The following is a 27590-nucleotide window of genomic DNA, read 5'->3' as shown; positions in this document are numbered from 1 at the left end:
CTTGTTACACACATTATCCTGTGTGTCTTACTAGACAGAAAATTGTTGTAGAGAAAAATTTGTGTTTAATTTCTGAATATTTATAAATATTGGAGTAAGTTAATATCTTTTCAGTTCCTTTAACAAACACTCACTGCATTTTAGCAGTTGGAAGCTATAATACAGAATATTGAACTGAAGTTAGACTACAAAATTAAACTGCAAATCAAATTGAAATCGCAATATCTGTTAAAAAATGCAATTAAATATTTTCCACAAATCGCAGAGAATTATTATTATTTTTTTAGCATTTCAACAATTTTTAAGTTAAAATTATATTAATATATAATATATTTAGCTACATCATCTGCCATACAAACAGAGCAGATTGATAATCGCTAATCGAAGTGGATGAATGCCATGCATGCAAAAGTTAGTCAAGTTTTAAACCTGAAATATATTCACCATAGTGACCACACCCATGTAAGGAATGACATCTCGATACCACATCCTCTGCGGTCACAACCACTGCACTTGATGAGGGGGTGAACAAGGCGCAAGCTTGCAAAGATCACAAAGTCTATATAGTTACTAGAAAGATTCCAGTATGTGAATTCAGCAAAGATTACACATTTGATGCACTGTTGTCAATGATGTTCCACTTTAGATAAAAGCATCTGCTAAATGACTAAATGCACTTTTAAAGGTCTTCAAGGAGTGTTAAAAGAAACCATTGGACCTCTGAACAACACCTCCACAGCTGATATCTATCTTCATTTCATACTTGGCATTACTGGAGTGTGCGAGTCAAAATAAAAAAACTGCTTACAGTTAAACAGTCATCGTAGGGTTTTACAACATTCAGATCTGATCAAACAATTTCAGTCACAAGGTTTGTTTTATAAACATCTGACTGGCATACTTTCTTTATATGAAGTACAGTACTTTTTGAATGAATTCCATCAATGATATTTATTCAGTACTACAGACAGATGAGTATAAAAAAGTCAACTGTTTTGAAAGCAGTGTGAGAAAGTGAGGCAAGTGTTTCACTGCAGTAATGCAACACTTCTGTGTTCCAGGTCAACATGCCACATTGGAAATAGGAATCTGGATTGTGTGACGTTACAAGAGGACAAGCCCCTGGGTATTTCCCTGATCTGGTGCTGTCCATCAGCACCTAAAGACATATCACATTTTCTGCTTCTCTGATGTTTATTGAACTCACAACACAGTCTCATTTGATTTAGGTCCTACTTTTAACTAATATTAAGGGCGTACTCACACTATGTCCAGTTGCCTTGAACCGGGCCAAAGCACGCTTGTCCCCCCTCCAGTCTCCTTCGACGGCCCGCACTCACATTACATTTGGGACTGGGCACGCTTACGATGCTGCGCTGTTCAGAAGTGCTCTCGCTCAGCACAGTGGAGGTTTCTTTAGGTTTATCATTTAAGTCATGCAGTGGCACACAGTCAAATATTTTGCCGAACAGATCAGCCACTTTTGACGCTCATAAACAATCATAAAGTCCTCGTGTTGCAGGAATTAGGAGGTTTCCTGAAGGTGCAGCTGTCGTGCAGTGAGGGGTTAGCGTCTTTAATAAACTACAACGTTTTGCGTTCATTTAACAGTAAGAGTGATAATTTAATCCTTATGAAACAGTCCTTTAAAAGTCATGTCTCGCTTTCAGTTTCAGGCTTAGGCGCGGTTTGCACTCACACGCAAGCGTACAGCACCAAAGCCCAAGTAACCGTGCTCTGGCCCACCTCTTCCAACCGGGCCAGGGGCGGCCAGGTGAACCGCACCTGAGCCAGATTCAGAGCACTCACAATTCTTAAATCATCCGCGAAATGGGCCTGGGCACGGTTCGGATAGCATTGTGCGAGTACGCCCTAAATTAATAGTTCTCCCTAAAAATGGAATTTCTGTCATGATTTGCTCACCCTTGAATTGTTCCAAACCCATTTGACTTTTTTTTTTTCAAAATAAGATAAGGTGAAGAATATTGGAAACATGTATCCACTGAATTCTATAGTATAGTACTAGGCATATCAATGGTTGTGGGTTTCCAACATTCTTTACTAAATCTTATGTTGTGTTCAACAAAACAAAAAAACACTCACATTGGTTTGGAACAAGTCAAGGAAAAGCAAATGATGACGAAATTTTCATTTTTGAGTGAACTATGCTTTTAAAAAGTGTTTTGGTTGTTCAGAAAAGATGAAGGAAATATTTTAATGTCTTTTGTGTTCACTTTTGACCACTTTCAGCATTAGGGAAGGGTGTCTGGGTAGGTGTATTTATGAGCCTTTTCTAATCTTTCAAGCTAACACTGTGCATGCAATTGAAAATTGAAGGTTTTCCTCAGACAGCACAAAACGATGTGGGTTAACCCAACATCAACATATGGCTAACAGCACTCAGAGACAAGAATGTATGTTCTGTCTTTCCACACCAGCAGGTGATCATATCGGGTACTAGTGCTGCACACACACAAACTGTAAACAAAGCTGCTTTACGTTCCATTTTCACAGTACTTATGCTCATCAAAGAGGAATTCCCTTGTGCAATTATGTCTGATAGTATGGTAATTCATATAGTTTTCAAACATTTAAGCAAAATAACAATGTGTCACTTTTTTTTTTTGTTTTTGCGCTCTGATTCGTGGTTGAACAGCCAATCAGATTGCTCTCATTCACCAATGGCTGACACCAATTCTACATGGTAAATCAGGCAAACTTCCTTCGACGTGAGCCCAACAGGAGGTGATGTGTGGAAAACAGCAAGCAAACTAGCCTGCCAGACACTGTCAGCTTTGTATCTCAGCCTTTAGAATCAGGACTGATTAGATTGCATTGGTTTTCACTTGATTTTTCATACAAAGTTTAAAATCTGTCTGGCTAGAATGCTTAGCACATCCCTTGCCATGTAAGATTCAGACAAGTCAAGTAGGCAGATTTTAAGGGTTATTGTGTGCCCGTTTGAATGCATCTCACCACAGGAGTGTCTACTCTACAAAAGCAATCTGGTCAGATCTGTTTTTGACAACCTCTGGAGGTGGTTAACAGCTGACAAGCTCAAAATGATTCATCCACTGTTTACACCTGTAATTAGCATTGTCCACTTGAGACTAGACTGCCAAAAATATGTCTTAATATCAGATGGAAAGTAGATGTGACCTCTTGAAGCCATAGAAAAGCTCAGATTTTCATGTTGAAGCGCATGCCTAGCAGAGAGTATATGCTGAAATTACACTACACAATCCTATAATTAGGATGACATGACTAGCTTTTGCATAGTTCTTACTGTAATTTGGTGTCCTAAGTGGATAAATTTACATTTTATTTTTGGGAACGAACTAGCAATTAGTGACATGAAGCTGCAGGCAGAAGTAGCCAGAAACACTCAAGCATAACTTTCCCATAATTGTGCTGTCAGCCCATATATTCATGTCGGCAACTTTTCTTTATTGGCTCTTCAAATTAAATATGACTTGAAACATCGACCATCTTCTACAGATCCCTCAAGCGCACAGATTCTGTGTCACTTCAACAAAACCATGTCAAGAAAATCCACAATTGTGATGCAAATGAAATGCTCACCCAGATATTCCATCAGCTGCTCTGCCGTTATCATTTCCATCATTGGTGGCAGCTTAACCTGTGTCAGAAACAGAGAGAAATTGTTTTAAAACCAGGTTAAATGACAAACGGCACATGGCCATATATGAGACATCTTTTCCTTGGAAAATGATGTTATATAACAGACTTACACATAAGGCTGTGTATATGAGCTGCTGTATCAGCTAAAATGCACTACGAGAAGAGAAAGACTAAGAAAAAACATCTTAAAAACAGCATGAATGTGGCTATCATCTCCAGAAGATGCCAGTGGCTTTTAAAGCTGAAAAACATAGTGCCTCTTTTTTTCAAGATGAAAGACTGAGCACTGAAATAGCGCCTCATGTGCCTGCCAACTCACTGTCATAGCCAATAATTAAATGTCATCTTTATAATGCAAATGAGTCCAGGGCTGAAAGCCAGAAGTTATTGGTGTCTGTAAAATGACTGTTTAGGACCAAACAAAAATACTGTTATGCATCTAAAATTCACAACAAAGTGGATGCTGTTTAAAAATCTGGAGGAGAGAAATAATCTGAAAATAAAAACACAAAATGATCACTAATTTTGCGCAAAACATTATTATTAAACACATTTTTATAATAATAAAATAATTTATTTATTTTAAAAAGCATGTTTCATCTCTGCAAATTTCTTTTGTTTGCTTCTTTTATTGGCTACAGATTTGCATTAAAAAAAGCAATGATTAACCCTAATGTGCTGTTGGGGATGTTTTCATCCACTCTGAGGTGATTTTGTGTCTTTATTTGGCCATATCCTTTTCTGTGTTTCAGCTAGCAGAATGATTTTTGTTGTCAAATCTTATTTTGACACGTATTTTGAGAAAATGCTTTGAATTATAAACAAAATTTAACAATACACTCTGGGCAAATTTATTAGCCTTTTTGTTATGTTTGGGATAAAACTGCTGTAAAAATGCATCAGATAGATTTTTTTTTTCAATTTCGCTTGGCATAAATCTATCAGTCTTGATCAAAACTACTAAATTGTTAAGAAAATTACAGGATTTTAACTCTTTAATTGCCAAATTCATAAATAATGTCACTGGTTTCACACAAAAAATGTTGTATTTTTACTATAAACAGGTATCGTGGACTGGATTTTTTTTTTTAGCTTTTTTCAAAGTCCTGGACATGTGAAACAATATTACCTTTGATGCATTGTTTTTGATTCATTTTAATTTTTTCCATCATAATTTACTGTTGGTAGCTGATTTTTCCCTATTGACTTCCATTATAACCACAAAACTATGACACCATATAATCATGCATTTTTGATTGTTGGTGGTTTTCCCTATTGGGAAGAGGTCAAATTCGTAATTTTTACTGTTGATCATCAGTTTGCACCATTAACCCCTTAGATAGGCCTGTGCAAAAAAAAAGCTTAGTTTCTGGATTTTATGGAGTATAACAGCCGATTAAAGCGTGTGTACATGTGTCTAGGAGAATGTGAGAATGACCTTTTCGCACTTACCTTGATGTGTCTGAGAAAATCAAAATATGCATCTCAGCTCTCAGAACTACATGGAGTAAACAAAAACAAAGATTGTGTATTCATGCACCATCAAATGTGGTTATAGTCAATAGGGCAAAAACAGCCACCAACAGTTAATTAGGGAGAAAAAAATGCCAAGGTTGTTACTAATCGTTCACATGTCCAAGACTGTTATAAAAGGTTAAAAATCCAGTCCACAATTACTTTTTTTATTGAAGATATGTCATTTTTTTGTGTGTTTTTTTTCCACCAAATCAGTGACATCATTTGTGAACTTGGCAATCAAAGTTAAAATCCTGTACTTTTTTTAAACAATTTAGTATTTTTGATCAGGACTGTTGATTAACAGATATATGCAAAAAAAAAAAAAGGAAAAAAAAAGAAAAAAAGAAATCTCATGCATTTTTATTGCAGTTTAATTCAGTGGATGTTTTCATCCCAAACGTAACAACAGCATAGTAAATTTGAGCAGTGCACAAGGGTTAACACTGACGAGTTATGAAAATAAACAAAATAATTATAATCAGCAGTAAAGTGCACATTTAGCTAGCTCCTATTTGTCCTCCTATAGTGTTTTAACGTACTTTATACTGTCCCCTGATGGCCTAAATGAATTCAATTTCTGACAGCTAGATGCATGGGTTGTATTGCAGACTGTTTCATCACTCAAGCACTTGTTTAGACATTTTACTTGTGCCCATTCTCTATTAGACTTACTAGGGAAAATCACATGCTTACTCTTCCATACCATCCCTGCATAAAGGAAGTGTATTATACCTAATATATAAAATTAACTTTGCCAACTGCAAGTGGGTCATGAGACGTCAACATGGGATTAATCTGCACAAGAATAAAGGCTCATTCACACGACAGCAAGATAACTATATTAGCATAGCATCCACTACAGCAGTCAATATCATCTTGTTTATAAGCATGCACTGTAGTTTAAATGTCTGTTGTTGTGACACCGGTGGTCATTAATTGAACTGCATCCAACAACTTATTGCTTGTGCTTGCTTCTCAGTTCCCCTATGCACTCAATGGTACTATAAATGTTCAGAGGAATGAATGATACATGTGTTGTGTGCTTTTTTCTCAAACATGGCAGTGGTGAGAAATCAGCCGTTCAGAAAGCACATGATCATGGTGATGCTCCTGCGCTGGCTTTATGTCAACAGATTAAGTCATTAAAATTACCCTTTTGATAGTTTCATTATAAAGTATTTGAGACTATAGACTACAGTAGGCATGGGATGATAACCGTTTTCAAGGTATACCGCGGTTCGGAAAGTCAAAGTTTTAAAACCGCCAAAGTTTTCTGTAATATCGTTTCTACGTTATATATAAGATTTTTTATTTACGTTTTTTTTAGGATAACAGTATGTCCAGCAGAAAATATATCCAAAGATGCCGTTTTAAATTGTAAAGAAATGTGTGTTTTTGAAACTAATGAAGACAAGCAGAAGTCAATGATTTATTTGAATTGTTTAGCCTGACATGTTTACTGCTCGAAAATATTTTAAAAGTTTCTCAAGATAATACATATTGTGTTCAAAGGGGAAAAAATGTTTCGTTTTTTTACCCAGACATTTAAAAAGAGCATATATTAGAGCAGTAATCACAGTACTGTGAAACTGTGGTATTATTATGCGAGTTATCATATACAGTCAGAAAGTTATACCGGCCATGACTGTAGTTTAAATAAATTCCTTTTATTTGCATGACACTGACATTACAGTACAGAGTGGTTCTTTTGGGATTTTTTTCTGACCAATGACCATATGTTCATGTTTTATTGAATGGAAGAGAGACTCTCGGGAACGGGTGTAAATGTCACATCCTGTTGATTTTCCTGGTTAAAAACATAGTCCCTAAAACAAAAATCATTCTACAAGTAGACATAGACAGACTAGAAAGCCAGGGAGGGTCTCATTTTTAGAAGTTTCATTACACGCTATTTATACATTGGCAATATTTCTTATTGATCATCCGCTAGTAAAACATAATCTTAAAGTGATTCCAGCAGGACATTAATTATCTGTGCTATCGTAGTTAAAGCTGCAGTGTGGACTTACTTTATGACTTTAAAACTCCCATCTCGCAAAGACCAATATGAGAGAACTACCTATGAGCAATTATTCAATATCAGTAACAAATGAACTGGTGTCTTGTAACTTATGGTAGGCTATACTTAATAGACATACACTTGACAATTAAAAAAATTCAAAGCACAGTGCAAAACAAACAGCAGCAGATGAGCGATAGTATGACCTGTCAAACAAGAAGCCTCTCATCATATTTACCTTCCATGACAATAGCAGGACATTCATAATAGCCAGCAGCGGGCACGGCCCGTTCTCGTTCTGTGTGATGATCGGAGTGTTCTCCTCCTTCCACTTTATCCACTTGATTTGGTAAAACGACTGACCGGTCACCCTGTCTTTGGGACAGGGGATTTTCGTCCCCTCGGCCCCGTATTCACTCTGAATAGCCAAAGCCAGTCCCTTCTCCTCCAGTCCTTCACTGTTGAGGTCTGAACTCGGACAGGAGTTCAGGTTGGAGAAGGACTCGAGTGAATCAAAGCTGCGGGACTCTCCCGCGATGCTGGGCTCACTCCCACTCGGGGGACCCTCGGAAACGGTGTGATCGTTTGAATTAGGGCTCGCAGATTTTGCTTTGTCCGGACACAAATAAGCAGGCTTGGACACCTTCGTCGCTTCTCCGTCTAAACCGTCCGCTTGCACATTATTGATGTCGGGTTTCTCTCCCGTGAGGTTGTTTACTAACTTTGAGGTGCCACCCTCCTTATTCCCAGCAGCGGTCACCGGCGACTCGTATCCCATTCCGTTGCTCAGCTGATCGGCCGCATCGGGCGACAGTGTCTCCGGTAAAACGCTGGTTTTACCGTGTGTGGTTTTGCTCACCGTCTCAGCAGCATCTGATGTCTGTGTGCAGGGTGTAGCATTAGCACCGCTAGCACTTGCACAAGTACTCAAAGTCTCTCTCTTCTCGCAGACATCTTTCATTCCGCCGGCTGTTTTGATATCTGCAGGCTCCGCGGGAATAGCGGTGCACAGGACACTTCCTCCTGCGTCTCGATGAGGGTTTGCATTCTTCTCCATTTCGCTGAACGCATCGACGACAACCTTTAACTAGATGGCAAGCTCCAGTCTCAGCTCCGACGACGCCATGACATCTCCACCTCTGACGTCATCCCTTCATGGACCCTTATTTACCGAGCCCGACTATTCACAACCACCGACTGTATGTCATTTTTACTAGCAACTTAAAGGGGTAGTTCGCCTAAACACCAGAATTATGTCATCGTTTCTTCAATGTGATGTAGTTCCAAACTTGTACGATTTTTGTGTTGTTTTACTTATATTATTAGAATAAACTATTCTGATTAGAATAAACTATTCTGAGAGGACAAATGTGGACTGAGGTTGTCATATATTCATTTCTTTCGGTGATGCACATAAAAGGTATGCAGGATTGTTGAAGAAAATAGTCATTCAAGCCTGTATGCAACCTTTAAAATAATGGTCGCCCTGTAACAACTTTAAAGAATTACTTTCTGTGAGCAAAGGTGTTGCTTTTCTTTTTCAGGCCATTTTTGGTCGTTGATTTGTTTTATTGTTTTCTTTATTTTGTATATTATGTATTATTTATATTCATGACAAAATATTAAAATAAATGTGTAGATTTTTTATCCAGATTACTCTCACAAAAGTATGCACGCGATAGATTAATGTAATCTTTCGTAGATTTGTAATTTCTCCTCACATATGGTGGTCACGTGTGAAAGACAGTACGTTTTCATGGACATTGACGTGACATCACGCAGTGTATTCCATAATAAACCACAATAAACCCGTTTAGTAATGCTTATATTCACCGCACGGTGGCAGCATTGACCTAGTTAGTTGATTTGGGTATTGTTTGTACCCTTGTGTTTGTGTTCTTTGGGTATATTAGATCCCTGACGAGAGGTAAATCTGACAAAACCTTTCATTAGGAACGTTTTAATAGACGTTTTCTATGAAACCATGCCAACACATGTTTAATTTTTGGTTACAATGATTTAACTACAGTGACTATGGAGGTTTTATTTGGAGTAAAATCATTGTGACAACAAACTAACTGTGATTTTGAACTATTGAACTATAATATTTGTAGCATAACGGTGTTAAAACAAGTGGCTATGACACATTTACTATAATAAAACCATGGACAATTTTCGAGATGGTAGTTTATAAAAGTGTAAATGGTTTTTATTCAAAAAATTATTTTTGTCAGGGTTAGAAGTTTGGTTAGTCGAGATTAAAAGTAAAAAAAAAATTACTGTAACAGTTGAAGTGGATGCAAGTTTGCATTTAGCTAAGGTTGAGTGAAATATAAACTACAAACTGTACCTTGATTTTCAGATTTAATATCTGAAAAAAATATCACCTTTATCTATGACAGAATTTATTCATTTATTTATTATGTTGTTCATTCATTCATTCATTCATTCATTCATTCATTCATTCATTCATTCATTCATTTATGCTAGAACTATACAGACACGTACACGCATTTGGCTGGAGAAAACAACTCAGAGAACCACACCCAATTATACTTTCAGTTTTAAACGGCAGTAATTGTCTTCTCTAATACAATTTATGTCATTAAGTTCAACAGAAGTCTCGACATTATATTGTCTTTCTGGCTGTTTTATGAGGCCGTGGGCGGGGTTTCCCCCTCTCTGCCTGCGCATGACGTCAGGCCGTTAGAGACAAGCGCGGAGCCGCAGCAGCCGTCACTCGCGCGCACACACATACACAAACGCTCATCAAGGGCGACTGCGCCTTTAAGACCCTCTAAACTAACAACCAAACCAGCCTCGGTGTCAATGTACGAGCGATGAATTTACTCGATATGGTTTTGTTTAAACTCCTGATATTGTTATACTGCTTAAGCGACTCTAACGGTAAGTGGGTTTTGCTTTAGTTTCTGGAAAAAGTGACGGTTAATCGGATTGTGCTTTAGCTGAAGCTAGTACGGGAGGGGTGAACATAGAGAGTGCGGAAGTGAAAGCAAACAGTAAAAATAAACAACTTATATTGTAAAACACGTGGAATTTGTGGTTTATTCGTGTTAGAGTATTAGCAGTGAACAGCGTGGTGAGGTATTTTCGTACTGACTTTGAGTGGGACGTTTCAGAGGAATGACAATATATGTTTAGCTAACGTTAACTGTCAAAGGCAGCCTGGCTAGCTAACTTAACTGGTGTAGAGAAAGACGGATGAGAAATAAATTCAATTTGTACTTGTTTGCATGTCTAATGTGTTATTTTTGAAGTGCGATGTCGAGTTCGTAGTGTTTGTGAGTTAATGTCTGAAAATACACGAGGACGAAATTAAAACTACACGCCTTTCCTGAAATCACTCACACGCAGGAGTCGGGTGGTGTTTTTACTTGACTAGTTCACAAGTCTTATACAGACGTAATTTTAATGAAAATACAGATTTTCTTATCAAAAATGTCTCAGAAGTTAATACAAAAGTCTAATAACCTTCACTTTCTATCATGTGTTGTTCACTGTTTGAGTTTGGTTTTGGTCTGTGGTCTAGTTATAATAACATTGTTTACCAACAATAGAAGTATGTTGTACGCCTCCCCTTTAGCTACTTGTGTAGCCTTGGCTGTGTGTTGCTGCCGCACACAGACGTTGCAGTTACTTAAAGAAATACTTTTCAACGTAAATTGTTATACGCTTCCAGTAAATTCAGATTTTTGCTGAAACTGTGTGCCCTTGCTGTCAGACAGGAAGTGATGACGTTTCAGTAGTACTTGTATGTCATTCTGTTTGTGTTAAATTCATTTGTCCTATTTAGCTGTCTGGGTGTTCGAAACAAGTCTATATTCCAACGAAGAACAGAACCAAGGCGTTTATTTTTGTGTATTTGTATTGTGTATTTTTTAGTATTTATATTTGAGCAATTCCTCAAAAAGAAAAAAAGTTTTCTCCAAAATAATGAAACCCTTTGTACGTTTTTCATGTAGGCTTGTTGTTTACAGTACTTTAAATTACTCAAAAGTGTCTCTGTCAATGTTTTTAAACAATTATATTTGATTTACCAAAGTCATACAAGTGCCAATTTCACATTCGTCACATCCAAAACGGAGATATGTCACATCCATAACGAAGTTTTACTTCATAAATGCAAAAATGTTAAATAAAATTTCAATAATTTTTGTTCTATAGAGAGGCAAATTTCATTCACAGAATTGCTACTAAGTATTTTTGATACTCTGAACTCGTAAACCTTTTGGTCACATCCATAACGCATGTTTGTTTTCCTCATTTAAAATATTAAAAATGTTTACAGATTGATATTTTTCTAATCCCATAACTTTATGGTAATTGTTTTGGTAAATGTAAACTGATATTTCAGTATAATGTTATCATAAACTTTTAATGTGAATTTATGTTTTAAATTTTTACTGCAAATGTCACATCCATAACTTTGGCATTGCTCATCATTATATAAAAATATTTTCACTTTTAACTAAGAGTTATCTCTAAATAAACTTACGATTATGTTTCACTGATAATCAGGAATTTGTGCTAGATATATTTGTAGTTATTATTAGTAATGCAATTAATAATGCTTATAAGTATCTGTTAATAATGAATATGTGTTTCCTAAAGCGTTACTTACTGTATTTCATATTGACTTCATTCCAGAATTAAATTCTATGCATACTAGGCATGGGCCGGTATAAGATTCTGACGGTATGATAACCTTGAAGAAAATTTTGGCGGTTTTAAAGAGCCCATATTATGGGTTTTTGAAAATTCCCCTCCATGTAGTGTGTAACACAGCTCTAAGTGAAGTGAAGTATCCAGCTAAGGCTTAAATCTGTAAGAATACAGTGTTTAAAACTGTTGATTCATCTATAAAAGAGTCGAATCATAGTGCTTCAAACGAGTCGCCTTGATACCGACTCATTAGGTGTTTCGCCATGACGTACGAACGAAACAAAGTTTTTCACGTGCACGCGCAAACCCGGGAGATTTCAAACCTGAGGCCCCGCCCTCTGACGCAGTAACCCAGACACACACACACACACACACACCCACAAACACACGCACACAAACATGCCGGTCGATTGAAGTCACATTGCAGATGGATATATTGAGTCTCTACCCAAAGATGAAACCTCAGCATTATAGTCAAGCAGTTGGAAACTACTGGAAACTTCTGGAAGCTACATGCTACAAAGAATACTTCATCTGCGTTTGTTAAAGGAAGGATCAGTAACTTACTGATGGACATCAGGATGGGTTTCTTCCATTTCTCAAGTGTAAGTACGTGCGGTTAAAGTTGTTGCCTCGTTTACTCTAGCTTGCAAATGTATTTAGTTGTGATTTGTTACTTGTAACCGCGTGTACTGTATCAGGTTAACTGGATATTTTATCTTATCGCGTGCAAAGTCACGTTAAAAACGCGACGCGTGCTGTTTGTTTATGGAGCTCCGTGCTAGAGTTCTGCTCCCGCGATTTATTCGGAAATTTATTCCCGCGCCGCAGAAATCTGGCGCGGGGACAGCCGCGGGAATAAATTTCCGAATAAATCGCGGGAGCGGTCGGTAACGGGTTTAATTTGGGACAGGAGCGGGCTGTCTAGCAATATCACGGATATTGCTATGCGAATTAGAAAGAGAGAGTCTGCGTGGTGCTTGTGTGTGTGTTAGTGCGCACGCGCGCGTATGAGAGAGAGAGAGAGAGAGAGAGAGAGCGAGCGAACGAACGAACGACAGCTTGGCGATTTTTGGTTGTGTTCTCCGCTCTAGCGGGACCGGGCGCGGCGGGCAGAAAACGGAGCGGGTTCTCAGGCTAAAACCTGGCGGGTGCGGGCGGAAGCGGGAGCGTTGTCATCCGGAGGTGTGTGTGTGTTTTTGTGTGTGTGTGGTATGGCCAGTACACGACTGTCTCCTTCGTTCGGTTATCCGTGGCACTATCCACTCGCCATAGTGTGGCAGCTAAAATCCACGTCTGCACTATCGAGCGTGTATGAACTGTGATTACTTTTTAAATTGCTGATTAGCTATTGGCCATTTCCCTCTCTGACTGAAGGCAGTCGACCAATCGCGACAGACTGTCATCGGTCCAATCAGCGCAGATTAGCTCCGCGCTAAGGAGGGGTTTGGGAACAAATGAATCACTGGACGATTCATACAGGAGTCGCTGGGATAATTAGATAAAAATAAATGCAGATTATAAGACCATGAAAGTGTTTTTTGACCTTGCATGCATATTAGACTGTTGTTGGAGACTCTTACAACCAAGATATGACCCTATTTCATGTATAATATGGGCTCTTTAAAACCTTGACTTTTTTTCCAAATCGTGTCATACCTTGAAAATGGTTCTCGTCCTATGCCTAATGCATACCATCATTAGTCCGTTTTCTAGACAGAACAGCTTTATTCTGTGACGTGTTTTGGCCTGGCTGTGTTTGTTGCTATGGGATTCAATGGTTTCTTATGTATTTGGTGTTCATCTAGCTGTTGTTGCCCAGGGCAAAAGACACACTGCTACCATTTTCCCCCCTTGTTGTCACTAATTGCATGGATCTCAGCAGTGTCTCACATTCTCAGCCTCAATCTCAAATCTCTTTGAGAATTCTTGTTTTCTTACATCGGCTTAAGTTGAAATATGTAATGGTTAATTGCCAGATTCTGGACTGTTGGTTATGTGGCTATGATGGGAGACCAAGTTTCATTTAATAGCAATATTGAGACTTTGCTTTTTGTTTCTGTAGTGAGAAATGCAATATAGCTTTTAAACAATTTAGGTCGATTGAAGTTCAGTGTAGGATTTCTGTGCATCTGCATGTCATTTTGATTGAGTAATGTTTATTTGCTTTTGTTGAGTTGGCTTTCTGTTGCCTGTTAGGCCGATTTTAATATTATTGAAATCAACTGGCATAATATGAGGCTGTAATAGGCAAGACCTGGAAGTATTGAGAATACCTGCACACCATGGAACCTTCATCGGCTCATCAGTGTTGTTTTGTCTGGCTGATAATTATTTTATAATGAAAAGATTAATTAAGGATTTAATCGATCCACTTCAGATGTGTACTGCTGCTGGGGGTTTTAAAAAATATAAAGTTATAATGTGAGTTTAGATTAGATTGCATGCAAGTAGTAGATTACATACAAATTCAGTGCTAAACAGCATGAATGGCACAAAATGTGCAATGTGTTTTAGTATTGCACTAAACACATTGTGTATTAGAATTTGTAGTATTCCCCTTGAATGCAAAAAAAAAAAACAACTTGAGTAGAAAGATTCACAAGCAGGAAAGCAAATCGCGAGTAATCTACACTGTAAAAAATGTTAACAGTTTCGAATTTTGTGATTCTGTTAATTTACGATTGTGAAATGCATTAATGAAAAAGTGAAAGTGAAAGTTCCCGAATGTGTTCCTGATATCAAGGATGCATCGCTGCAGACTTGAGCGCAAAACTTGCTAGAAGTCCCAGAAGTTATTGTGACTGGGTGTGAGAAGCACAGCATTTTTCTGTAGATTTATTATTAAAGTTCAGAGATATAACTTATTTATCTCAGGATCCCTAAATGAGAAGGTGAAAGTAAACATTACCATGAAAATCTTAATACATGCATAAAACATTAACGGTGTTTATTTGTTGAAATTCATATTAAAACAGTTTTATTTGTATTGTGCAACATATATGTGTAAGGTCTTTATGCAGAGTATACATTGTGAAAGGGGGAAAAACAACAAATCATTGTATGAATGCTGTAATGTTGAAATAATGTTATGTTAAAAACTCTCGAAGGTCATGTGACCATGAGGAAGACCAGGAAAGAACACAGCTTCTCATTTCTAACAGGACACGTTCTTTGTTCTCGTGGCCTCACCAGTTCGTTCTTCCGAGGTAACTTGGCAAGACTGGTCTCCACAAGAACGCAAGTCCCTTTCTTAGCGTTTTTGGAATTGAGAAACAGCCTCCATGCCACTTTAAAATGTTAATAAAGGTCGCTTTCAACTTTCAAAAGTTTTCAAATAAAACTTTTCAAGATTTAAAGTTTTTGGAAGAATAATGCAATAATAATTCCCATAATGCAATACGTTTTAATAAACAGGGGAAAAAATTTTTTTAACGTGAATCACAATATGTGGAAAATGCTGCATACTTTTATAGTGTAGAATGAATGATAGGAGTAATTATTTTCAAAGTGCAAGCCACATTATTTTGTTAAAACGTTTTGTTTCTTTTTTCAATGTTTTTCTCTGTTGCTATTATTAGCCAGCTGTGAAAACAACTGTAAAATGTTTTGTTGACATCCTTTTTGGCCAATGTCAACTCAAACATGTTGTTATCTCCCTGTAACATTAACATCTGTAAGCACTTTAATCAGCTTTTTTTAATCAGTCCTTTTATACAGTAAATGAAAACTAAAGGTAACAAATATAGCATTTACGCTGTCCACTGATGAAGTGGTTGTTGAGCAACATCTCACCCTTGCATCAATTGAGTTGAAAAAGAAGCCAACTACACCCAAATGCTTTTGTAAACCATCTTGCAATGTTATATGTTAGCGTCTTCAAGTTGATGGATCTTCCCACAAGTTGTCTTCCTGTATGCCCACAGTCCAGCATTAACAGACTCTTGTGAAAATTGGGGGTAAATAAAATCTGATGCTGTTTTGTTTTGGAGTGAGTTCGCTCTCACTGAAAAATATACTGCCTGGATGTAGTTTACTGTCTGACCTAAAGCTCTTAACTGTTTTCCAGAACTTTGTTTGGCAGCACATATGTGGAAAACTCCTCACATTTAACCACAACAACAAAAATACGAGTTACAAACAATTATTATGCTTGACAGGCATTATATTTTTTAGAAAAAATGTGGACATTTAATTCTGTCATACAGCAACTATTGTTTTGCTGTCTTCAGCATGATATTGTTCTCGTTTTCTTTTCTATCATTTTTCTATCTACAAAACTGTTCATTATTAACACTTGGACAAACTAATTCAAAAACAATTCAAAGCATGTTTCTATTCTATTGACATAAATGGTCAGGCTTGCTGTGTATGCATGTTGTAAGTTTAATGCAAATTTAGAGTAAATTAGTTTATGTAGCGCTTTTAACACATTTAGATTTCAGATAAATTATTAATGTTAGCAGTGTCAACGTAACACATTGATATTTTATTTTTTATGACCAGAAAAAAAGACATAGATTTTAAGAAGTTTATAATAATGAGAGCTCTTCTTCAGGTGCTTCAAAATAAGAACAAAAAATAATAAATAAAAAAAGTTGTTGTGACTTTTTATCAGAGCAGCTTCACAGAGGTAACCAGTTGTTTTCCTCCAGTGGTAAACGACAATACCCTTTCATGTAATAACAGGATAAGCTTTTGAATGGAGCATAGAATTGAAGAAAAAATATGAACTGAAGTCTACCAGTGCTGAGGGTTTGTTGACAATTCATTTTTTTTCTGATTATGTTTAGGTAATTGCATGTTTAATTACCCAACATCATTTTTGGAGCTTTAAATTAGCTTTGTTTAAACTTTTGCAAATCAAGCAAATTTCACCGCTTGAAAAAGGCTGTGCGTTTCACATTTGATATTTAACATTTGTGCTATTTTTACCAAAGGCTAGATATGAATAATAAATAACTGAAAGCAGAGTTGACTGATAACCTCTTCTGTCAGACCAATGTTATGAGCACTATGATTTTGCTTTATTTTTGACATTACTACAGAACTGCCTTTTAAACTGATGTTAAATATGAATATGAATGAAAGCAGTAATGAGATGTGTGCTGTCATCTGTTCTGGATGAAAAGGAGCAAACATGCATAAGCTCACAGATGCCTACTGCCATTGTTGTGGTGTGAACATCACCTCTTTTTTTTTTTAATTCTCCACTCATGTTTTCACAGAAAGTTGATCCCATGTTTGTGAATGTGTTAGTGCACAGATAACCAGCCAAAGAGTCACACCCACTAGAAATGATAATATTGTTTTATAAATATCTTTTCCTCTCAGGCTGCAGGGTGTCTTTCTCTGCATGCTTACCTTTTTCATTTACCCAAAGCTCCAGAGTCAGCTCAGATGAAGCACTTTAAAGTTGTTTAAAATGTTTATTTGGTTAATTTCAGCAGATGACTTAAATAGCTTTACTTTTATAAAGATTTGGAGTAAAATCATTTATTTAGGTTGATTGGAATAATCTTGTAGTGGGCTGAATCATAAAAAGCAAGCATAAATAGGCTAGAGCAAATGTAAAATAACACTGTACAGTCTTCATTGCTAATCGACTATAATACAAACATTGCAGATACTGCGTTGTGACCATTGCGAATGCACACGTTGCCATATATCGATGTTGAAGTGATCAATTGTGCAGCCTTAATATGTAGTTTCTTTGCTTTTGTCTTGGGGACCAAATCAGTAATAAATATGAATTGTCATTTTGACTGTCTTAGTGAGGCTCTGCCCATCATCAATTAAGATGTAATTGGAGTGAGTGTAGCTCATTTGTTTCAAGTACAGCCCGAGAATATTTGAGGAAAAGGAAAAAATAAAAAAGCTGTCATGTCTCGAGTTTGATATTACTTGAATGATGCTCTTAAATATTGACTTTAGATCAGTATAATGTGAACAAGATGCTGAGCAGTTTTCTGAGGAGAAAAAAAAAAACTCTTTTTAAAAGTGGTTTAAAACGTTATTTTATGGTGCTGTGACATGACTTCAGATAAGCTGCTATGATGCAATAGGTGAGCGCCATGATAAATAATATTCAATTAATGCAAATTAGAGGAAAATAATGGAATGCAAAACAGCCTTATATGCTTTCAGTTGCTCCAGCTCAGGACAGGGCTTTGCTCTTATTCTATTTGGTTTCTTTGCAGTTTTTGCAGACTGCAGATTTCAAAGCTGTACATAAACGGCAGGAAATTAAATATGCAACTGAATATCAGCTTAGCTGTTATTACCTACAGTCTTGTGCCTGTGGTCAAATCACTCCCGCTCATGTGATATACAGTTTATGAAGGATACATTTCTTCATCTTTTCATATGTTTCATATGGCTATAATAAAATGTTAAGCGCAAAACTTTGTTTTGAAATAATATTTTACCAGATTTGTAAATCAAGAATGTGTCAGCTATAAAATTGTTGACATTGTAGCAGGCTAAATATGTAACCTCTTTTTTTCTTGTTAGTTGATTGCCATCTGTTTCTATTAATATGGCTACGTGTGTATATATAATCAGATTACTTTTAGATTTACACTGTAAGCACTGTTACTAAACTGTTGAGTTGCTTTTACTTCTCTTTCCATGCCCTTTGCCCTTATAATAAGATCCAGTGTTTCATCCATGCATTGCACCTTACTATGCTCCCACTAGATTTTAACCTCATTTCCAAGACTATTTTTCCTTGTGCACCTCAAAGCTGCAGTGTTCAGATTCTTTTGTTTTCTGTTAGAAAGGAGGAGTAAACCACTCTGACCAGAGAAAGAAAGCAATATTATGCTGTCTGATAGACCTTCAATTGTATTTCAGAAACAAATTGCCAGTCCTTTTTGCCACACCATCACCTTCATCCAGCTCACGCTCTTTGTGAAAAGTAGAGATTATTTTCCAGGCTTACTCCCTTACTTGAAAGTGAGAGTTGTTTTCAGATTGTTGACAGTAATGGAGAGTGGAGAGCATATTTTCGTCCAAGAATAAAAATTTGCTCTAAATTTATTTTCCCTCAGGGCATTTATTTTCCCTCAGGGGATTTATTTATTTCACCAGTAGAACATACATTGTTTTGCCTCAATGCTTACCTTAGACAAGATGATTATTTTCATTTTTTTAATTGTCAAATTTTGATTTAAATACTTTTAACATTGAAAAGCAAGGACAAGTCACTAACAAAAGTTAACAAGGAAAGTCACTAACATCTTAAATGGTTTAGGGGTGAGTCAATTAACAAAGTTGTGAAATGTTGGGTTAACTGTCCCTTTAAGTGCCAGATCTTGGCCAGAAGCAATGCAACTATGCTATTGAATGCCCACTAGCATTGCCCACAGCTTGCTTTCATGACAAAGGCTAATTTGTGTAAAATCTTCTGCCATGCAGCCTGTCTTACCAGAAGTTTACCCACGGGTTCAGATCAAACTTTAATTTAATGATTCAGAGGGCAAAATTAAAACCAAAGAGGTTTTTGAGGCTTTTTCAGGGTTCTGTCAAATCTGTAATTCATTTTAGATTAAATAACTTTAGTCAGTTCCTGTGTTGTCTTGAACGCCACTTCAAACATCTTAACTGTAAGTTTAAGTTTGCATTTGTCATAAGTGTTCATATGTCTCCACAAAACCCTGCCTGTAATCTCTTACATGGCGTAGGGTGTAGAAGCGTGAGTCTAAAGGTCACTGGCCCCTCACACGAGTTCGGTGTGAACCCTGCTGCAGCATAATAAATCATGAGCCAAGCTGTTTCCACTTCCTGTAATTTTCTGACTGTACCACCCAGTTCAACTTCATGCTTTAGTGAATGCAGATAATACAAAGTTAATTTCAGTGACATTCTGTTTCGGTGGAATGTTTTACTTTTCAGTGATCTTTTTTGTAATAATAGGTTTGATGGTAATATATGATAAAAAAAAAACTGATGATGTTCTAAATGCTTTGTTTTTAGTGTAAGGAATATGGAAACTTTGCATTCTTTACTCAGCATTGTGTTGTGACTAGAGATTGGAGGTCTTGGTGACCTTTCTGCTGGTGCATAAGAAACCGGTTTTCTTTTTTTTTTTGTTTTTAATTCAAAAGAGAACTGGTGTCTGTGTGTACTAGTGCTGCACAATATATTGTTTCAGCATCAACATCGCAATGTGATCATTTGCAATATTCACATTGCAGGATATATGCAGTGTTGAGTTTGTATTATAAATTATGATTTGCATTAGAGCTATCGTTTTGACATCTATATCGCAATCACCTATGATCTGCAATGTCAAGTTGAGTTTATAGTTGAGCAGGAGTTGTAACCATAATAGAGTAAAAATGTATCATTTGCATGTGTTTTAAGGACTGTGACTGTGAAAAATTCAGAAGAGATTAATTTAATAAGGTACAAGAATCTGTATCAGTGTAACATTAATAAAGGCTCATTTGATATAATTATTGATATAATGAAGACTAAACTGTTATTTTAAATGTCTGGGGACCACCAAAATTTTAAAGATTGTTTATTAGATTTTTTGAAGATCCACCCACTGTGCAGAATCATACTAAATGATCTAAGATTCAAAATTCTTTCCAAATAGAGATATTAATTGATATGGTGAAATTGTATTCATATATTGCAAAATTACAATGTTGGGTTTTTCCAATATCGTGCAGCCCTGTGTACAGACCAATGGTTGCTTAATACTCTCCTTCATTTTTTACTCTAAAACCAGTCTGATTTTATTTCTTCTGTACGACACAAAAGGATAATTTTAAATTTTAGAAACAGACCAAATGCAAACGATCTAAGAGATTTAGATGGAACACATCCTAAGTGATAATGGTGTTTCTATTATAGAAGTAAAAAAACATGTCTGGATGTCAAATGAAAGATGCTATTAAAAAAAAAAAAAAAAAAAGAGTTTAGCTAATTTTAGATGTAAAAGTGGCTGCTATAAAAGATGCGTAATGGCTGGCTGTCACAAGTATCTTGTATTCATTCATTCATTCATTCATTCTCTTTTCGGCTTAGTCCCTTTATTAATCTGGGGTCGCCACAGCGGAATGAACCACCAACTTATCCAACATGTTTTTACGCAGCAGATCTCCTTCCAGCCGCAACCCATCTCTGGGAAATGTATCTTATATATAAAATATAAAAACATGTACTAAAAAGCTTCCTATTTGGCATTCTCTGTGATTATAAACAACTAACTTTTTTAGCATCAGAATTGTTCAGACCCTCCACTTGTCTTATACATGTTGTGCAATACTTCTAACATTTCTGCGGTTACTTTGTGTGGGAGCCTGGTGCTTTTGTCCTCACATGTGGGGTAATTTAGACAGAAATGAGACGGCGATTGTTTGTGCTTGTACAAAAGAGCTCCGTTCCACCCTCCTTGCACAGTCACGCCTTTCTCTCTGTGTCTATTTGGAGAGTTTCTCATTTACCCTGAATGCTATATGTTTTCAATTATACATGCCATCTGTTCAGGCCTGTTTTGGGCAGGTTTGTACATTTTTTTTATTTTATTTTGATGCAGCACAAAATATATTTGTTTGTCGTAGAAGTGATTTAAATGAAGACCTTGTATTGACAACTTATTCTTTTTCCAGTTGTGATTGCTAAAGGACTTTTAATTTTTAATAAGCTGGGTCAAGCGATTCCGGTGAACTGTATGCAGTTACAAAATATGTATGTTTAAGGTTTTTTTTTTCTTTAAAACTCAACGATTTTCACTGCCTGATTGACGTATGATGTAAAAATTGTGTCTCAGAATGAGCAAGAAGCACTGCATTAAATACAATTTTTCCACACTATATTTTTAAAATATGAAAATGCATTTTACTTTGTATTCTTAATGGAGTTTCTGCACTAGCCATAACAGCACAAGCGTGTAAACAGCTTTTCATCTCGTTTTATGCTTGAATAACTAAATTAATACTAAAGTGTATTTAATTGATTGTATTTTATTTACACTACAACATCGATGCTGTAAAAGGAACCTTATGAAATTGAAAATAGTCACATTAACTGTTCACCGGAAGTTTATCAGTATGGGAAGTAATACTAGTTGTGCATATACCCTGGGTTGTGATACACAAAATGACATTTATTTTCTTTGATTAATAATTATTAAAGTAACATCATAAATGTCCTACAGAATTAAAAAAAAAAACATACATTCTGTTAATTCTGTTGTGTAATTACTCGCCCTGATTTCGTTCCAAACTTCTGATACCTTCATTCATCTTCGGAATACCGTTTTCAAAGAAAGGAAGTTGTGTGTTTGCATTTAGGGCATGTATAAGTGCACACTACAGCGCATCTGAACACGTATGTCATGCCCTGCACTGACACTAATGAAAAGAAACTTGAGTTAAGTCTGTATTTTCCGACAATATTACATGTCCGTAACTCACTCATTAACTTCTTTTTTGTGAAATTGCTTTATAAAACCACATCACAGCTGCAATCTTTCTCACCTGATGATTTTCTGAAAAACTTGTGAAATGTTCCAGAACTGGATTACATCTACACATTTAAGGTGAAATCTGCTGCAGGGATATTTATTTTTATTTCTTTACTTAATAGTTAAATAATATTGTCATTTATCCTTCACTCTAAAAGGCTTCATTTAAAAAGACTCATTGGAATTTACCAAATAAAACACTTCACATTTGATGTAATGAAGGCAATCTTTACTTGATGATGTCAGCTTGCAAGTCATTCAAATAGCAAAAAGAACATTACTGTAGAAAAAAAACATGCTTTCCAGTTGTATTTTTGTTCTCCCTATTTATGTATTCTCTCTATTCAATTCAATTTGTAGTTTTTTTTTTTTGTATAGCACTTTTTACAATAATTATTTTCAAAGCAGCTTTACAAAAGATGCACATTGTTGGCATTGACGTCATAGGTGATGCCATGTTTAATGAAAATGTATCTCAGTGTTTCCTCTAGGATTTTTTAGCTGTAGCGGCAGCCCTTCTTTTTTACACAGATCTACCAACTACCTTTATGGCATTATTTCAATGACTAATGTCGTGAGCGCAGTATTACAAGTCGAGATTGCATTCATGTAATACAAGCAGGCGAATCTCTTTGCTTGCGTACTGATTTCCTCTGTCCGTGCACAAAACTTCCTGCACGCCCTTAAATATACGTTGCTCAAGTGCATTCTCTTGTGCGCTTTCAAACACTTCTGAAGTGCGATTTAGTGCGTTTATGTAACGAGTATGTCTCCAACGTTTATTAGATTTGCTAGGAATATTTCTGAATGTCTCCAATAGACTTACAGAGCGGCATTAATGCGTCCGGAAGTAAAGTGAAACGGCAATAAACTCCCCCAAAATAAAGTCATTATATGCAGAGTCCTAGCCCTATTTATAAAGTATAATTATGGAAACTGTTTTCATCCTAACTGAAACCTACGTCATGTTTGCTGGCCTCGCGCATAACGCACCTGTCAGTCAGTCAGTCAGCACGTAATCTCAAAGGGTTAAACAAAAACGCACAGCACTACTACAGTTACAGAAAAACTTGTGCTGTTATAATTCACTTAACTTTTAATATGTTTTGGTGTGATTTTAATCCGCTATTTAAGAAAAATGACTGAATGTTTTGAATGAGATGCTTCAATGTAGCTGTGGCGAAATGAATTTTAGCGTGGTGCCCCGCCTTGGAGGAATGAATGTAGGGGAAACAATGTATCATCCACAAAGACAGTGCAAATGAATGCATGTTCTTACTCGGTCAGCAGCATTTTAAACATATTTTAACTAGTGTACAATTTGATGCAGTGCCCTGTAGATTCATCTCTGCTGAGGGCAGGAAATGCTGATCTGAAGTGGACTGACTCACCTCTCTGCCTTAGCTTATAGAGCAAAATTGTCCCATTTGCTTCTGATGAAACATCACTTACCTGTCATTACACCTTTATGCTCCTCAGCGATGGTTCACTGGCGGACTCTAGTTCTAGGTTACAGGGCTAAAGATAAGTGAGCAAATTACTCAAAGTGCCAAGTTGCTATAGAAACGAGTCCAAAATGAGACAGTTGTCCGTAAGTCCATGGATATAAATGACTTTGTCTCTTACGGCATAAGGCTGCACATTTTAATTTGTTTTGCATCTGTCTGCGTGGGTTTCCTCCGGGCACTCCACAGTCCAAAGGTATGCAGTAGGTCAATTGAAAATAATAAATTGGTCGTAGTCTGTGAATGGGAGTGTGTGCGTGTCTGTTTCCCAGCATTGGGGTATTTACTGTCAGTTCTGAGATGTGGTTTGAAGGGTACCCGTTGTGTATATGCCAGAGTAATCAGTGCTTCATTCCGCTGTAGTGACCCTGATAAAGCAGGGAATAAGCCAAAGGAAAGTGAGTGTTGTTTTCAGTATTGTCTTTTGCACTCAACATGTGAGCTTCTAAGGTTTCTGAGCTTCCTACATGGCCATCATTTTAAGGCATTATAGGCTGACAGCAGCTTAAAAACTTCAAGGGTCTCTTTTAGGATTTGTGGACTTAATCTATTTGGAAACTAATGCTACACTTCACATCTTTTTTAAAGGAGCTCCATGCCATTAAGCTATAAGCCTGTGACACGTGACTTGCAAATGGTGATTAGCTGGTGGTAAGAAATGTGGTCCAATACTAGTGAAGCTGAATGATACAGCTGTTTAAAGGTCAGTTCCAGTCAAAGCATGATCTCAGGTTTCTGGTGCTGATTTTTAGTGGTCCTAATATGTAAATAAAACAGAAAGCCATTGCATTTGTGAAAGCAGATGATACACACTGACATAAAAATGTAATCTGACACTGGTGATATGAGTTTCATTTGTGACAAGAAAACTATACATTTTGTCCTATTTAATTGTGTAATTTTAAGTGTTTTATGACATATATTTTGATACAAAGCTAGCTAAAGATTCAAACCATTGCTGGGCCCCATGTGAATTATTTGATCAGCTGAACCCTTAAAGCTTCTGAATTGCTTATAACATTTGTAAACAAGTCAAAATGTAACCAGGAAGTTCACCCTCTCTCACTCAAAAGAAAATTTGCTGCAAATAGACATGTTTCCAAAGCATATATTTAGCTTTAATGAGCAAAATTGTTTCCTGGACTGAAAAAAAACGGTATGCTTTAGGCAAGGCAAAGCAAGTTTAATTATGTAGCACATTTCATACACAATGGTAATTCAAAGTGTTTTACATAAACGGGAATAAAAGAAACAAGCGTAAGAAAATAAAAACAACAGAGAATAAAAATTAAACCTGTTTAAAGCAGGAATGCCCAGACTCAGTCCTGGAGGGCCAGTGTCCTGCATATTTTATTTCCAACTCCAATTAAACACACCTAAACCAGCTTATCAAGCTCTTTCTAGGTTTACTAGAAACTTCCTGGCAGGTGTGTTGAAGGAAGTTGGAGCTAAACTATGCCGGACACTGGTCCTCCAGAACAGATTTTGGACACCCCGGGTTGAAAGGAATGAGAACAAAAAAAAGAAAGACACAATAGTGTGATCTGTTGGATGTAGCACAGTGCTCATTTAGTAAAGACACAGCTAATCAGATGTGTTTTAAATCGTAATTTGAATGTGCCTTATGTTGGAGCACATCTGATCATTTCTGGAAGCTGATTCCGGCAGTAGGGTTGGGGGATTTTTGCTGAAGGCGGATTTACGCTGCTGTGACTGAACTCTTGGTATTTCTAATTTACTTGATTCTAAAGATCTGAGTGATCTGTTGCGTTTATATTCAGTGAGCATATCTGAAATGTATTGAGCTCCTAGGCCATTTAGTGATTTGCAGACAAGTAGTTATACCTATAAATCTATTCTGAATGTAACTGGGAGCCAGTGGAAAGACCTGAGGACAGTTGTGATGTGCTCTGATTTTTCTAGTTCTGATCAGAATCCTGGTCACAGCGTTCTGGATGAGCTGCAACTGTCTGACTGTCTTTTTGGGAAGGCCAGTGAGGAGGCCGTTACAGTAATACACCCTACTGGTCATAAAAGAGTGAACATGTCCCTACTGGAAACAAACCATCTAAATCTTGCAAAGTTTTTTTTTTTAAGATGATAGTGAGCTGATTTAGTTACTTGGACTACTGAAACTCAGATCTGACTCCAGAATCACACAGAGATTCTTGTGTTTTTTGTATTTTTTTGTTGTTTGACCCATAGAGCAAGGTACGAATTTACCTTGAGAACCTCATCTCTGTTGTCAGATGCAATGACTTCAGTTCTCTCTTTGTTTAACTGAAGAAAGTTTTGGCACATCCAACTATTACTATCATCAATGCATTTGGCAGTCATCAAAGTTATTTGGCAGTAAGGCTAATAAGTAGATCTGAGTGTCATCAGCATAGCCCTGGTAGGAGATTTGGTTTCTACTTTTTGTATTTGGCTCAGTGGGAGCATATGAAGGTTGAACAGGAGAGGTGCCAGAATTGAACCTTATGAGTCTCTACATGCTTCCAGTTTAGCCTTCTGTCCTTTTTAGGACCAGACCTTGTTTGGTCAATTTAGATGTCTATAAGTGTCACATTCATATTTCAGTAAAACTGCAGCAGAATTCATTTAAAAGCAGACTGAGGCCCATCTTTTCAGACCGCCACTTGTTTGGTGCTCCAAAAGCGAGTTTACACATCTCCAAATAAACCACACTACAAAGCAATGATAACAAAGTTAATTTTAATCAAATCAAACCTACCAAGTGTGAACATGCATACCTTTTAATTTCAAAACTCAGTTATGTGTGCATCCAAAAATGTGAGGAGGCCGCTTTCATAATGCTTAGAATATCTAATAGGGCTGCACAATATTGGAAAAAACAGATATTGCGATATATACCAGATAACTTGAATGGCTCTAATTGGAAATGATTTGAATCAATTGAGATGATTTTGTAGGGCAGTGCAGAAAATAATCATAATAAATGCATAAAATGTAATAAACTATTCAGCAATGATAAAGACAGTAAATCACATGCTCTTTTAACTGTGGCTCCTCAACAACAATTGTGACTGTACATTGCATTTGCTGTGACTATTGTAGATGTAAACATTAGCATCGGGCTGAAACGATATATTGAGCAGCCTTCTATCTTTATAAGTGAACTGTCTAACCTTAACTATATTTAGCACTCAAACAGGACTGATGACTGTGCCAGTCTACTATAACATAAAGGTAACCACTCACGTGAAGTCATACAATAAAGCAGTTAAAGGACCTTTATTTGACAGTGCATTGGATGTTGAGACCTATAGAGAGAGCAACACTAGGGGGAAAAGAGTTAGCCTTGAGTGAAGTAGATAGAAGAGAGTTGGGGAGGCGGAGAACTAATGTGTGTGGAATTGGAATGAGTGTTGGAGCGTTCTGCTCCTCTGAGGCAGTTCTGCTCTTGGATTTTGCCTCTCTCTCTCTTTCTACAGCTGGATGAGAGGAGGATTTTTATCACTGCTGTACAGGTGGACGAACATAGATACTCCCAACCAGTACAGCACAGACTTTTTTTTTGAACTTCCTCCCACTTACTGTCTGCAAATTGTGCAGTTTGTTTTCTGGCCTTGTTTTCTGATTCCTTTTACCTGTTTTATCTCCAGTTCTGAGCATCTGTTATGAATAAAAAGAGTGTTGTGTTGTTGTCTAGTGGTGAAGTTTTATGATTAAAGCTATGCATCAACATTCAGGTGAGGTGTTCTGAACTTCTGTCACACCT

General features: G+C 36.7%; 2 protein-coding genes and 2 long non-coding RNA genes across 12 annotated transcripts in view; 2 read left to right on the top strand and 2 right to left on the bottom strand.

Moving 5' to 3' along the window:
* The window catches only part of LOC141375382 (uncharacterized), a 39324-nt gene extending 35773 nt beyond the window's left edge, over positions 1-3551 (top strand). For both annotated transcript variants that reach the window (XR_015495774.1, XR_015495773.1), the window contains 2 exons: positions 1062-2441; positions 2515-3551. This is a non-coding gene — a long non-coding RNA (uncharacterized LOC141375382). The remainder of the gene's footprint in view (positions 1-1061; positions 2442-2514) is intronic.
* The window catches only part of mindy2 (MINDY lysine 48 deubiquitinase 2), a 45471-nt gene extending 37150 nt beyond the window's left edge, over positions 1-8321 (bottom strand). Inside the window, exons 1-2 of one of the 2 annotated variants that reach the window (NM_001004517.2) lie at positions 7419-8321; positions 3583-3640 (exon numbers count right to left, since the gene is read on the bottom strand). In NM_001004517.2, the coding sequence (NP_001004517.1) occupies positions 3583-3640; positions 7419-8237 (877 nt within the window). In that variant the 5' untranslated portion in view covers positions 8238-8321. Of the gene's footprint in view, positions 1-3582; positions 3641-5094; positions 5136-7418 lie in introns of those variants that run through there. The other variant, XM_087259828.1, reaches the window with a different exon arrangement.
* A 1597-nt stretch (positions 8322-9918) lies between these two features.
* adam10a (ADAM metallopeptidase domain 10a) overlaps positions 9919-27590 on the top strand; it is a 78713-nt gene continuing 61041 nt past the window's right edge. For 5 of the 7 annotated variants that reach the window (XM_087259697.1, XM_087259701.1, XM_087259700.1 and 2 more), the window contains exon 1: positions 9919-10087. In XM_087259697.1, coding sequence (XP_087115823.1) covers positions 10021-10087 — 67 coding nt within the window. In that variant the 5' untranslated portion in view covers positions 9919-10020. The remainder of the gene's footprint in view (positions 10088-27590) is intronic. The other 2 variants (NM_001159314.3, NM_001430987.2) reach the window with 1 other exon arrangement.
* On the bottom strand, positions 19939-26039 carry LOC147836007 (uncharacterized). Its single transcript, XR_015495791.1, has 2 exons — positions 25315-26039; positions 19939-25173 (listed from the first exon to the last, which is right to left on the bottom strand). It is a non-coding gene; the product is annotated as an uncharacterized LOC147836007 (long non-coding RNA).

Source organism: Danio rerio, chromosome 7 (genome assembly GCF_052040795.2).
Source record: "Danio rerio strain M-AB ecotype USA chromosome 7, GRCz13ab, whole genome shotgun sequence".
Taxonomy (NCBI): Eukaryota; Metazoa; Chordata; class Actinopteri; order Cypriniformes; family Danionidae; genus Danio; species Danio rerio.
This window is presented reverse-complemented; position numbering and strand designations above follow the sequence as displayed.